Source organism: Gracilinanus agilis, chromosome 2 (genome assembly GCF_016433145.1).
Source record: "Gracilinanus agilis isolate LMUSP501 chromosome 2, AgileGrace, whole genome shotgun sequence".
Classification (NCBI taxonomy): domain Eukaryota; kingdom Metazoa; phylum Chordata; class Mammalia; order Didelphimorphia; family Didelphidae; genus Gracilinanus; species Gracilinanus agilis.
In genome coordinates this window covers 218743972-218758181 of record NC_058131.1, presented here as the reverse complement: position 1 = coordinate 218758181, position 14210 = coordinate 218743972, and the positions used below count along the sequence as shown (strand labels likewise).

The window sequence follows — 14210 nt, the reverse complement described above, 5'->3', positions numbered from 1 at the left end:
CCCTTTCCTTTCCTTTCCTTTCCTTTTCTTTCCTTTCCTTCCTTCCTTCCTTTTTTCTTTTTTTGATATTCCCAGCCTCACACAATAGAAGTGCTTAAAAAAGTTTGCTAACATTGCCATCTGACTCAAATATAATCTTTGTTAACATGTTCTCAAATAAACAATCACAACCACAAAATCAAAAAGCCAGGAGACACTGATATATTATAGTCCCAATTCTAGTGATCACTGGTGGGACCTTAGGCATGTCACTTAAATTCAATTATATGCTGAGCCCTTACTTGTGCTTGTATTTTACTATAGAGGAAATAAAGAAAGATAAGATCATCTTTGTCTTCAAGGATTTAAAATCTTTGAGGGAGGATAGAGTATTTACAAATGAAAGACTATGACTCAGTTTAAGTACTCAAATTAATGGCAAAACTGCATGAAGAGGAAGAAGAAATCAATGAAGATTGAAAGGATAAGGAAAGATTGCATGGAGGAGGTAGCTGGGAAACAGAAATTATGAGATAGATAAAGACCAAATTCTCTACTAAAAGGAGAATATTTGACCTCCATCTATCCCACAAAAAAGGCATAAATATAAATTAAGCTAGCTGGCAGAATATCATAATATTAAAATAAGATATTCACCTTTACCCTCAACAACTATGGAAAAAAGGATTTCTTGTTAATAATTATGAAAACACTCAACAAAATAGTAAATACAGAATTATGATTCCTAAACATTGATGTTTCACAGTTTTTTTGGAACATGTTAGAATGAAAATAAATGAAAAGCTTTATTCCTGAAAGCAGAAATAGAGCTCTCATAATTACTATAAGAAAGCTCTAAAGTCCAAGTAAATTTACATAATGATACAATATATAAAATCTTTGAAAATATCTAAAGTAGAGTTGAATATAAAACTTCTATTCCAATTTGTCAATTATGATTACTAGCAAAATATATTGTTATGAATCTCCTATAGTTTCTGAGGTCTCTCCCAACTCTTGAGATTTGGGGATTTTAAAGTCCAATTCCTATGCATTATCATGATACGGACGTGACTGTGGATTCTTAAAGGCTATATACAAGCAGAATAAAGGTTTTACATGTCCTGACAAGGTAGCAAAGGGTTAGAATGTATATCTGTGTTGTAAAAGAATCAGCTTTGTTCAAAATTTGGAAAAGCTTCATACTAGCTTGGCAGCAGGATAATAATGAGTTTCTTGATCATAGAAACTCACAAACACTAAGTTTTAAATGTGCTATATTTGATAATGGTAGAGTGAATACCCCCAAGAAAATAAATATTGAAGACTGAAACAAAATATTGAAGTTTCTAATGAACCCAAGTACAGTTCTTAGAATTTTTAATTTTTAGTTTTTAACTGCTATCACTATTGCAGTACTGTAGTGCAATTTAGTGTCACAAAGAGTAAATGTTTAACAATATATATGGTTAATGACAATATCTCTAATCTACATTTTACCTTTCCTTTGGCATGAGGAATACCCAGTGGGCACTGATGTACTCCACCTAACAAGGCAGCCATTGCAAAACTGTAACCACTAACAGCTTCAGGTGAGGTCTTCAAATTATTGAGCCTTTCAGCACATCTGTCTAGAAATGGAGTCAACTGGAAAGGCAAAGCCACAGCTACACAACGCAAACACCATGCTGCAGCAAGTCGGGCAGCCATACTTGGATGCAGAAGCACTGAAGTTACAGTCTCCAAAAGACCTGAAAAAAAGAAAAAACTCAAAGATGTACTCTTTTGAAAAAGCAGAAAAACAAATTCTACCAAATAAAAAGAATAGAATGTAATAATAAAAATCAGAATAACTGGTTTCACCACAGATAATTTTATAACCTAACAAAAGGATACTTTTAAACAGCTGTTTATTAACAATAATGTACTTTGGGGGCAGTTAAGTAGCTCAGTAGATTGAGAGCCAGGCCTGAAGATGTGAGGACCTGGGCTAAAATATGCTTTCAGATACTTCCTAGCTCTGTGACCCTGGGCATGTCACTTAACCCCCATTACTTAGCCCTAACCACAATTCACTATACTGATTCTAAGATAAAAGATAAAAGTTTTTTAAAAAATTGTAAAATGATGTACTTTAAGGACAATATCTGAAATATAAAATAGTAGTTATAGTTATATTCAATAAAATGTTTGATTTAGAAATAAACATAAGTATTTTTCAATAATTTGTTACTTGAAATAAGTATCATATGCATTAGGAACATCGGAATAAAAAAACTGATAACATTGTCATTTATTTTTTAATCATTTAAATATAATTTTGACCTGAGTCTAAATCCTGGCTTTGTTATTTACTAATTGTGGAACTATGGGAAAAAATCCCTTATCTTCTCCTGGCTTTAGCTTCTTTTTTCATAGAATATCTAGCTCTAAATATATGAAGATTCAACTATGATTCCTTTTATTCATTATCTCCTTTTCATGTAGTTGGATAGTTTATCCATAAGTATATCTATAGAAAAGCTTTGAACAAAATTGAATGACTATAAATTTAGGTTATCAAGTACTAGGTTTCTTTTTTCTCATGGCCTCTGCTCTGGCCCATTTAACAAGGAAGAAAGGAAGAAGAATCCAGTGTGCTCTGAATTAACTGACAGTCAATAAGAAAAGAATAAAACATATACAAAGAAAACATAAAAATCATAATAGTATGGTAAATATCTGAAAACGGATAATGAATTGATTTGGAACTGAAAAGGAGGAGATGAATGGGACAGACTGCATTTGGAAAATTGTACAATGTTTTTAGCAACCCAAGGCTTCCTCTGAAAACAAGGGTTTATCTTTTTTTAAATAAATGGTGATACTGAAGGGCTTAGTCATGGTATATAGCATTCTATGAAGAATTGTGGCTGCAGATCACACAAAGGACAATGGATTAGACCTATGAAGAGTAACATATCACCAATGAAAAATTATATAGGAGAAGTAGTACAAATGATATTATCAGACAGATGTATGACTGGAAAAGTAGGTGGGCTGCTGATATAAAAAGAATAAAAGAATAATTCATGAACAGAGGGTTGAGTTCATAACCATGCAATGTTAACAAATCAAGAATACTATAAATACTTTGGGTGGTTATCTATAAAGGAATTCGGAGAGTATATAGACAAGAATTACACAGGATGAAAAGTGAATGGGCACCAATAGAGAAAGTATAGACATTGACGATTTAACAGATCCATCAAAAAATCTATGTTAAATATACTTCATTAATGAAGAAATTCAAAAAAGGTGAACTGAATAATTCAATAGCTAAGAAATCAAGGTCCAGGTACCATGGTACCCAGGCCCACCTCCCTGCTTTGTGCATTCACTGTCTCCAGTGCTGAGAATGTCTCCTGGCTTTCCTGGCTTCATTAAAGCTTAAGCTAAAAGTACAGCCTTCTGCAAGATGCTTTTGCTGACCCCCCTCAAATGTTAGCACCATCCCTATGAGATAATATCCAATTTATCTTGTCTGTACATGCTTTTTATACACACATATAAATAAATACACATAAATATATAGATACATGTAAACAAAAGAGTATCTGTGGGAAGCTAGGTGGTCTAGTGCAGTGATGGCAAACTTTTTAAAGAGGGGGCCAAAGGAAAGGAAATGCTCATCTATCAGTCTGTTTCTAAGGCAACTCTTTCGAAGTTCCATTGTATTGTATCCTACTCATTATATTCGTCAGATTAGGAATAATGTGGCTGGACAGAACATTTCAGGGGGCCGTATCTGGCCCACGGGCTGTAGTTTGCCCATCACTGGTCTAGTGGATAGAGTAACAGGCCTAGAGTCAGGAAGATCTGAGTTTTAATCTGGCCTCAGATACTTACTAGTTGTGTGACCCTGGAAAAACCATAAAACCTTGTTTGCCTCAGTTTTCTCATGTAAAATGAGCTAGAGAAGGAAATGGCAAACTGCTTTAGTATATTTGCCAAGAAAATGTCAAATAGTTTCACAAAGAGTCAAACATGACTGAAACAACTAAACAATGTCTTATCTGTATACAATCATTTGAATGTTTTCTCCCCATTAGATTTTAAGACCTTGAGAGTAAAGAAATGATTATTTACTTTCCTTTTATCCACAGCATTTAGCGCATAGTAGGTCCTTAATAAATTCTTGCTGACTTAACTCGATTGTTCCTAATTTTCTCACTAATTTACTAAGGCAACTGAATAAAAGTTTTTTTAAAAATTTAGGTGCCTTAGGTACAATCAAAGACCTTAGAAATACTCACACACATATGTACATATACATACTTACAACATGTTCACATGATATAGATCTGAATCTGAAGGAGCTTTATATTGGATGAAAAACATTTATATGTATAGCCAAAACAGTATGTGACGAGAAAAAAGAAGCATTTCAGGCAAAGTGCTATTTGAAATTTAATGAGTACAATAGAACTTTCAGCTAGGCAAAAGGAAGAGGAAGGAATAATAAGAAATAGTAGATCATAGGAAGCTTTAACTAATGTTTCTGAGCTGTCTTGACTATAAAATTAAGATTATACTACCTAGAGTTTCATAAAGGTTTTTATGTTACTTATATATTTTTCTTAAATTCAGAAAGCATGTAGAGATATTTATCCATTAACCATAAATTCAATTACAATATGAAAGGTGTTATTAGGTTCTGTAGAGAAACAAAGATAACACAGTTCTTTGGCCTCAGAGAGTTTATAGTTCCATATATAAATTCCCAGTTTAACCACGTTATGAGAATTTTGATGGCCTGTGGTTACATACCCCACCAATAACTATCACTTATGAAAATTGTTTTGTAGCAAAATAAATCATCATTGTTGTTCAGTCATTCAGTCATGAACAACTCTTTGGGACCCTATGAATCATAGCATGACAATAATGTCCATGAGGTTTTTTTGGAAAAAATAATAAATACAGTGGTTTGCCATGTCTGTTCCCAGTGAGATTAAAGCAAACAATGGTTAAGTGACTTGCCTAGGAACACAGAGTTAGTGACAGAAGCTGGATTTAAATTCAAGTCTTTCTGATTCTTATCTGCTGAGCTACCTAGCTGCCTTGAATAAAGCATTAAAGGCTCCTTACAAAATTGAATATTAGGGGGTAGCTGGGTAGCTCAGTGGATTGAGAGCCAGGTCTAGAGATAGGAGGTCCTAGGTTCAAATCTGGCCTCAGACACTTCCCAGCTGTGTGACCCTGGGCAAGTCACTTGACCCCCATTGCCTAGCCCTTACCGCTCTTCTGCCTTGGAGCCAATACACAGTATTGACTCCAAGATGGAAGGTATGGGTTTAAAAAAAATTTAATATTATTTACTAACTAATCTTCCTCACAACAATATTATATAATTTTTTAAAATCTGTCTGGAAGCACTTAGAGTACCGTATTCATTATAACTAAGTTTTCTCTATTTTTGTCTAATCACTTTTAGTAAAATTTTAAATTGCTTTCTAGAAGAGTTGAATCAATTCACAGATTAAATAATACATAATAAAAAATAAAAATTTTACTAAGTTTGTAAAAAGATGACTAATTAAACAAATAATCAATTAAGTATCAGTTGCATTATTACATTAAAAGTTTTTCCCAGATATTAAGAAAGACTTTTCCATGCAAGTCAAGTACATACCTATAGATGCTTCCTGAATAAGAGGTGATGCAGTGGCATTTAAGCTTTGGACTAAGCTACCAAGCTCCTGTAAGGCACACACCATCACATGCTGACTTGCTGCTATGTCAGCTGCTCCAGATTTGTTTTCACTGCTTGTATCATTCACTACTGCTTCTGGAGAAACAAAGAAATATCAGATACTTAGTATGAGTAAATTAAAATTTTGACTTCAGGCTTCTTCCATTTATTTAATTTTAAAAAATAAAACAACATAAATTAATGGCTGCAAATCAAATCTTTTAAATAACAACTTCCTAGCTACCAGTACCAATACTATAGAACATTAAATATTTTAAAGGAGTGATATGATTATAGTATGGTGATTGAATGCATATTTAAATATGTCAAATGCATCTGCATCCTAGCATCATTTTTCCCCTCACGTGGCTAGATTAATCAGAAAGCCTGCAACAAAAATAAGTTTGAAGGTAATTAATCGACTCGTTTTCAAAGGGCCTATGGTCCTGTTACTTGATTTTAAATATTGTGCAACAAAGAACTAGATAACTTTTAAAATTGCCAACCAAAGCTAAAACATTCTTAACAGGTAATTGATGGTCCTCATGATAACTACCAAGTGAGAATATAATCTTATCTATGATATCTAACATGTAGATAGGAACAATTAATGAAAGCCAAAGAGAAGTACAATATAAAGCTGACCTTTAAGCAGATTGAAATTTTATGACTTTAATACTAAACTTTATCTCTAAGTATCAAAAGATATAATGCACTGTATTATTTAATTTTCTCATGTACTATAATTTAAATCAATTTAGGTTAACAAGGTTCTAAGCAAGTTTTTTTTTGCCTTTAAAGTTTGTTTCATTATGGATAATATGCAAATTAAATCTTTATCAAGCTGTCAATATAGAACAAATTATTTAAGTATCTCTAAAGTAAAACTCATTAACCCACACTTCATGATCATTCAAAATAAGGATAGGGCTGAGTTTCATTTCCCTCATAAAAAAATTTGTTTGCTAAGCAAATCCATAATAAATAAGACCATAGGCAGATAATAAAACTATTTGGGAACAAACTTTTTTTTAAACCCCTACCTTCTGTTTTAGAAGCAATACTATGTATTGGTTCTAAGGTAGAAGAGCTGTAAGGGCTAGGCAATGGGGGTTAAGTGACTTGCCTAGGGTCACACAACTGGGAAGTGTCTGAGGTCAGATCTGAACCTAGGAGCTCCTGTCTCTAGGCCTGGCTCTCAATCTACTGAGTCACTCAGCTGCCCCCTACGAACAAACTTTTAAGCACTTGAGAAATATTTGTTTACTATATCAAACTGCTTACTTTTGTCTCACAGAGAGGGGAGGGAAAGGAGAATTTGGAATTCAACATTTTAGAAAACTAATGTTAAAAACTACCTTTACATGTAATTTGAAAAAAATAAAATAGTGAAAGCAAAAAGAAATGTTTGTTTAAATATAATTTTTTATTCTATTCATTATAGTACTGTTCTGAAGGACCCTATTAGGTAACACTATTAACTAGTTCAATTTATTGTTTACATTTGAAAACAATAAAATTCTATTTTAATATGTTCTACACTTTGCCTCTTCAATTTGTTCATGTTTCTTCTAATTGGATTGAACTAATGAGGTTTTACTGTATTATATAATTCAGTAAGGAGCTTGGTGATGCTCATTTGTAAAATTAATTCCAATATGTTCTTTGAACATAAATAATCATTTCTGGCCTTCCTAACCCTAGCTTTTCTCCACTTGATTTCAGGCTCATCCCTGACTCTAAATACCATAACTGCAAACCAGTGAAAATATTTACTGGTTTACATTATAATAAAAGATTACAAATGGGTACAAGTAGAAAAAATTCTAGATTGAGTTTCAGTGGGGACAAATGCAAAGTATTGCATACAAAGAAAATATTATGGGAATTATGCTTATGAAATGTTTGGATTTGACTTATCTTAGAGATAACCAAAAGGAACAGTGGAATTATTATATTCTTTCTATGAAGACATCATAAAAATGTGTTGTGGATAGAAAAGGCCTATGAAATGTTGGGTCTCATAAAAATAAGTGATTGGGTGTGGGAGTTGGGGAGCAAAGGAGAACCACAATCATAAATAAATGTGCTTAAATATATGGCATGAATTGTACATTTGAGATGCTTAAACACTAAAAATGCAACTCAAGAATTTTAGGCAGGAGTATTAAAAAAGAATAATTTTAGAAACAAAGGAAAAAGTGATATATAATTTGGTTAGATTGATAAACTATAATAACAATAAAATACAATAATTAGTGATTAAGGTAATTGTGATAAACATTACCTCCTTAGAGGTATCAAATATTATGTAGTCTCTAGAGCAGTGAAGGCAAAACTTTTAGAGATGGAGAGCTGGGCCCTACCTCCACCCCATCCCTCAGACCAAGTGCCATTACTGCCCCACCAAGGACCATGTGCCATGCCTCTCCCCACAACCAAATGCTGGGCACACCCTGCCCCCCCTTCACCCTTACCCCATGCAGGGGAGGTAGAAAGCACTCCCATTGGGCTGCTGGGCAGAGGAGTGGGTGAAGTGAGGAATGTCCACAGTGAGTGTAGAGAGGGGGAGAGGAGTGGCGCTCTCCTCCCTTCCAGCTCTGCCACCTGCAAGCCACCCACCTTACCCTGAGCATTCTCATTGAGCTGCTGGGCAGAGGGATGGGGAAGAGGGGGAGGGGAGCAGCAACGCTTGAGTCCTTCTGCCCTTCTAGTAATGAATTCTGATGGAGAGAGAGGCCATGTGCCCACTGAGAGTGCTCTGTGTGCCGCCTGTGCTATAAGTTTTCCATCACTGCTCTACAGTCTGAAGACTTACATCCTGGCTTCTTTGTGATCTCAGGCAAATCACACAAATTTGTGCTCAATTTCTTCTTATAAAGAATGAGGCAGTAGCACTAGGCGGCCCCTGTGGCCCCTTCACATTTGTATAAATATGATCTGCAATCCTGTGTATTATTAATTTCCAAAACTTGTTTTCAAAGTGAAAAAAAAAATCCTCACCCACTACTTTCATTTGTTTTCCAATGGCTTGGCAGATTTCTTTGGCGGCTGCAATCTGAGCTTTTTCCCCAAGCAAACTGCCTACTGTAGCTCTGAGGATAAAGGAGACACATCTTCTTGAGTACACAGCTTCTACATGTGTTTGAGTGGCCCGAGGATGTGAAACCAGATCAAGTACGTGGGACAAGAAGGTAGCAAAGCTGCGTTCTAACCACTGACCACCTAGTGTTGTAACAAAAACAACATATGCCTGAAAGCAGAATAAAATACAATTTAAGACCTAAATGAAAATAAATTAATCCATTTACAAATAAAACAACTTCCAAAATAAACCAAAACACTTCATAAAAGAATATACTTTTTAAAAATATATATTTTGAAATGGAAAAAATGATGAAATATGGCTGTAAGGCTATAAAATTATGCTTCCCTAATCTTCTCCAAAAGGTACAGGTTAAGATTCTATAGACTCTTCACTCTCATTTATTCCAAATACATAGACTGATGGGAGGTTTATAGCTAGGTTATCACAATCCCCCTTTAGCTTCTACAAAAGGTAGAGAAAATGTATATTTGGATTCAAATGAGCAAACATAAGTGTCTATTTTTTGAAAAACAAGAAGCAAAAGAGTTCCTGACCTTAAGGTGCTTGCATTCTAATAGGAGAGAAAACATATATAATATACATAAAATCAATAAAAAGTGGTTTAGGAAAGAAGCACACTAGTAACTAAGGGATTAGAAAAAAGGTCAGGTAGAAAGTGGTACTTCAGCAAAATAAGGAAGAAATCCAAGGGTTTCCAGAGACCAGATGAGGAAGAAGTATGGTCTATACATATAAGTCAATACAAAGGCAGAGAAATGGGAATGGACTGAGTGAATGTGAAAGAATAAGTGGGTTAACATGGCTAGATTTCATAGTGAATAGAGATTTAGAAGAGGCCAACAAAGACAGGAAAAGATCAAACACAAAGAGGCTTAAACAATAAACAGAGGAGCTTATATTTTACTTTAAAAGTAACAAGGAGTCACTGTAATTTATTGTGCAGGAAAGTGACATCATCAGATCTATACTTTAAGAAATTCACTTTGGTGGTTATGTGAAAGATGGATTGGAATAGTAAGAAGATTGAGGCACAGAGATCAATTAGGGGACTATTGTATTAATCCAGGAAAGATATAGAGGTTCTAAATTATGGTGGTTTTTGTGAGTGCTGAGAGGATGGTTGTGAGATGTAGAGGTAGAAACATGATTTTGCAAGTGATCTCAGATATGCTGGGTGAGTGAGAGTAAAGAATGGAGGATGACATTTAAACAAAAGCAAACCTAGATAAATGGAAGGATGATAGTACCTTTGAAAGTAATAGAGTAGTTCAGAAAAAGTGTGAGTTTGAACTCTATTTTGGGCATGTTGCATTTGAGACGTCTATAAGACATTCAATTCAAAATATCTGATAGGCAGTTGCTTTACTTTATTACTTTAAATAACTTTCCAAAAATGTAAGAGTTTTTCCATTGTAGTAAAATATTTGACTCTTAGATATAATTTATGTCCTTCTTAGAATAATTTTAGTAAATAAAAGGCTAGAATAATTATTGAAATGTCAGTTTCCATATAGCGAGCCCAAGTAGATACACATTTACGCATATGGATAATTATAGGTGCATATAAATATGTAATTTAATAAAATGAATTAAACATTTTATAAAAAATGTTTTTAAATAAATCAAAGTAAAATATTAAATTAAAATGAATTAAACATTTATAAAAATGTTTTTAAATAAATCAAAGTAAAATATTAAAGTGATATTTTATTTATTTTTTGTTATTATTTGTTGTTATTTGGCAGTATAAATTTGTTATTATTTGGCAGCAGTTTTATAAAATTTATGAAGTTAAAAATAAGAAAATAATGATGATTTTTACACAGCTGTTACAAACCTGTGTGACTCCAACTCTTACTTCACGATTAACTGACCCACCAACTTTTAACATTTCTCCACCACTCTTTAAGAATCCAGACCCACCACGTAGAAATCCTGTGGCCATGAGTTCTAAGACTTCATCTAGAGTAGCCCTTTTCACATTCTGACGCATTACTTTTAGACAAAAAAAAAAAAGTTAGATAAATTTATATTCATATGAAATATATTCTTAATGACAAATAGTCTGAGAAGTTAGTTTTCATTATTAAATAATTAAGAAAATAAACAGAAATGTAGTTTAGGTTTACTTTTTAAAGACTTTCTAAAATATACTTATACATATTTTGCCACCATAATGTATGCTAAATAGCCATTATTGGCTTCAAGAATTTAAAGCTGCTATTACTTTTTACTAACATCAAAATATAATAAAAGATAGATGAATCAAAATAGAGAGGAAAGAAGTATAGCAAGGCTCTACTCCCAAATCCCATCAAATAGATTAGAAAACATACCAGACAGAATACTAATAGTGAAATTCAAGAAAAAACAAACTGCCATAAGCCATTTTCCAGTCTAGATCAGCATAGGAAGACAAAGAGGTCTGAAGATACTGGGGACATGGTTTGGTAAGAAATATGCTAAGAAGCTACTACTGTACAGGGCAAAGCTGTGCGCCTGGATGAAAACAGGTCCCAGATAAAGCACAGAGAAGCCTAAATCTGTTTAGGGTCTTAGAAAGGTGCCAACTGGCATCTGTTGCTCACTACCCAGTTCCCAGCCATAGATCCAGGGGGGATTGAAGAAGGGATCAGCATGTAGCACAGGCATAAAATGTTAAAAGTAAAAAAAGTTGTAGACAAAAAGCTTCATATTTTTTGGGTGTAGAAATGTCAAAATACTCAAGGCATATTCAATTAATTGTGATGGAAAGAAACAATAACATTGAATACTTTAAAAATGGAAATCATTCCTCAGATGTTGAAGACAAGTAAATAAAATATTTTAAAATCCCTGAGTTCAAATCTGGCCTCAGACACTTACTAGCTGTATGAACTGTTATGAGTAAGATTAGATTAGCTGGTTATTAGGTATTGATTATATATTGATTAGGAAGTACCTAGATCCCTAGACAAATTACTTGACTTTGTTTGCCTCAGTTTTGTCTATAAAATTAGCTGAAGTAGGAAATGTCAAATCACTATAATATCTCTAACAAGAAAACCCCAAATGGGATCACAGTCAGACACAACTGAAAATGACTAAACAATAACAACAAATTTATCTTTTTTATTTTTAATTGACTCTTAATACATTGCATAACTAATTTGGGAGGATATACTAAATACCTATGATTAATATCTTTTGGTTTGAAATGATGTCAAAGTTTTTATGGAATTTAAATTTTTCCAAAAAAACAAACATTAGATGAATTCAGAGATGATAAATTCACAAATCAGGAATTCAGAGATTAGTTTACAATGTCATGGAAAATGTTTAAAAAAAAATACAAAATTAAAAAGTGAAAGCATATGATGTGTTATGATAATTAAGTACCTGTTGCCTGTTTAGGCATCAATGCTGTTGCCATAACTGTTCCCAAGAGTTTTGCCACTGCCACTCGAACCCCATAATTTGAGCTTTCCAAAGCCTTAAAAGATAGTGTGGCTATATTTTCCAATTCAGCTGTCCACATAAATACAGCTTCATTCTGCAGTTCCAGCAGACACTGTAATATAAAAGAAATAGTTTAAAGCTAAATTAATTTTTAAAGGGTTTTAACACATTAGATTTTGCTAAATTGATCTGAAAAAACATAGTTTGAAATTTTATTCTGTGATATTGTGGAGAAAGGTACTAGATTTAAAGCAGTAAAGCTATACTAGAGCTACAACTAGAAGAAATACACCATTTTTCCAAGTTAACAAGAATTTAATTGAAATACCTACTATTTGCCTGGCACTGTACAAGATCCTGTGGGGAATGTGAAAAACTCTAAGATATAAATGCACTCATGGAGATCATAAGTCTAGCTAAGGACACACACACACACACACACACACACACACACACACACTAATTCAGAGACAACAAAATAGTATATGATCATACTGCTACAAGTCAGTTCACTGATTAGTTTGAAAGTTGATTTTCTGTCAACCTGGAAAGTCTATAGAAGAAAGAATACATTTAATATGTGATATTCAACAATATCATCATCATAATGCGCAGATTCACACATTACAACTATATAAGTTTATTCGTATAATCTAACTATAGTCATCCCTCACTATATCATGGTTCACTTATCACAGCTTCACTGTATCACGGGTTTTAAAATAAAATCTAATTCTGTATTGTGGAGTTTTCACTACATCGCAGGATTTTACAGATGAATACCATACTAAACACAATGGAAATGTAGTATGTCACTACTGCTTGCACAAGTTTGCCAGTATTGGCTGATGGAACCAACCACAGTGCTCTGTTCTGTATCCTGGGAGCTGATAGCTCAATGACTAGCATCAATCTGTTTGCTCTCTGGCTACTATGCAGATTTTCACCTATCATGGGGGTCTCTGTTACATAACTCCCACGACAGTTGAGAGATCACTGTATATCTGTTCAAAGGCTCTCCAACACAACAGAGAATCTGGAAAGCTTATAAACAGGATGCAAATTTAGACAGATAGATATTTAGAGACAGATAGATGGTCATATATTTGGTTCTTTAGTGGGTTTTTTTTTCAATGATAAACTTGTTATTCTGATCTTAAATAAAAAAATGTATATGAAATTGTAAATCTCTAATTTATAGCATTTATTTTTCTAAAAAATACATAATAGGGGCAGAGCCAAGATGGCAGATTAGAGGTAGCAACCCTGCCAAATTCTTCCAATACTACCCACCAAACAACTGAAATTTCTGAAATAGAATTTTGGAGTGGCAGAGGCAAGGTGAGAAAATTTTCCAACCTAAAACAACTTAGGAGGTTGGAAAGAGAGATCTGTAACAGCAGGATTGGGGCTAGACAAGAGTAGGGACAGTAACTCAGTTGTCTTAGCTTCCTCCCACACTAGGAATTTAGGTTTTATCAGTTTTGATCCCTTATATAAAGAAGCTTTTGGGAAGAAAGTACTGACCCCAGCTGGATGCCAGTACCCTTTTCTTCAGGCCTGGAACAGCTTAGCACATTGATCACCTGTCCTAGATTCCTCATTTCTTTAGCTCTCTGACTATACTGAGTGTCTACCATATTTTGCATGAGATGGGAATGGTGAATATCCTGAGAAGAATTTTACTATTCAGTGTTTCAAGCAAAAAAAGAAAAATAATTCCCTTCCTTACTTCTCCATTTGCCTAACATTATAAGGAAGAATTGAAATCTGATGCTTATTTCAAACAAAATGTTTTGGGGCCAAGCCACAGAAGTAGGTATAGGCTACAAACAGAATCAATCTCAAGACTCAAGCCTGTAAGTTGGTTTTATGGTATATCTGAAAGGAGTATGGAAGCTGATGTGATGTGCAAATGATTAACATTTTCCATTGTTATTTCATAAGATT

General features: G+C 33.7%; 1 protein-coding gene across 1 annotated transcript in view; it reads right to left on the bottom strand.

Annotated features, from left to right (window-relative positions):
* HEATR5B (HEAT repeat containing 5B) overlaps nt 1-14210 on the bottom strand; it is a 141201-nt gene that overhangs the window by 110681 nt on the left and 16310 nt on the right. Inside the window, exons 6-10 of the mRNA XM_044659584.1 lie at nt 12201-12372; nt 10660-10817; nt 8717-8966; nt 5654-5809; nt 1480-1730 (exon numbers count right to left, since the gene is read on the bottom strand). Of these exons, the coding sequence (XP_044515519.1) occupies nt 1480-1730; nt 5654-5809; nt 8717-8966; nt 10660-10817; nt 12201-12372 (987 nt within the window). The remainder of the gene's footprint in view (nt 1-1479; nt 1731-5653; nt 5810-8716; nt 8967-10659; nt 10818-12200; nt 12373-14210) is intronic.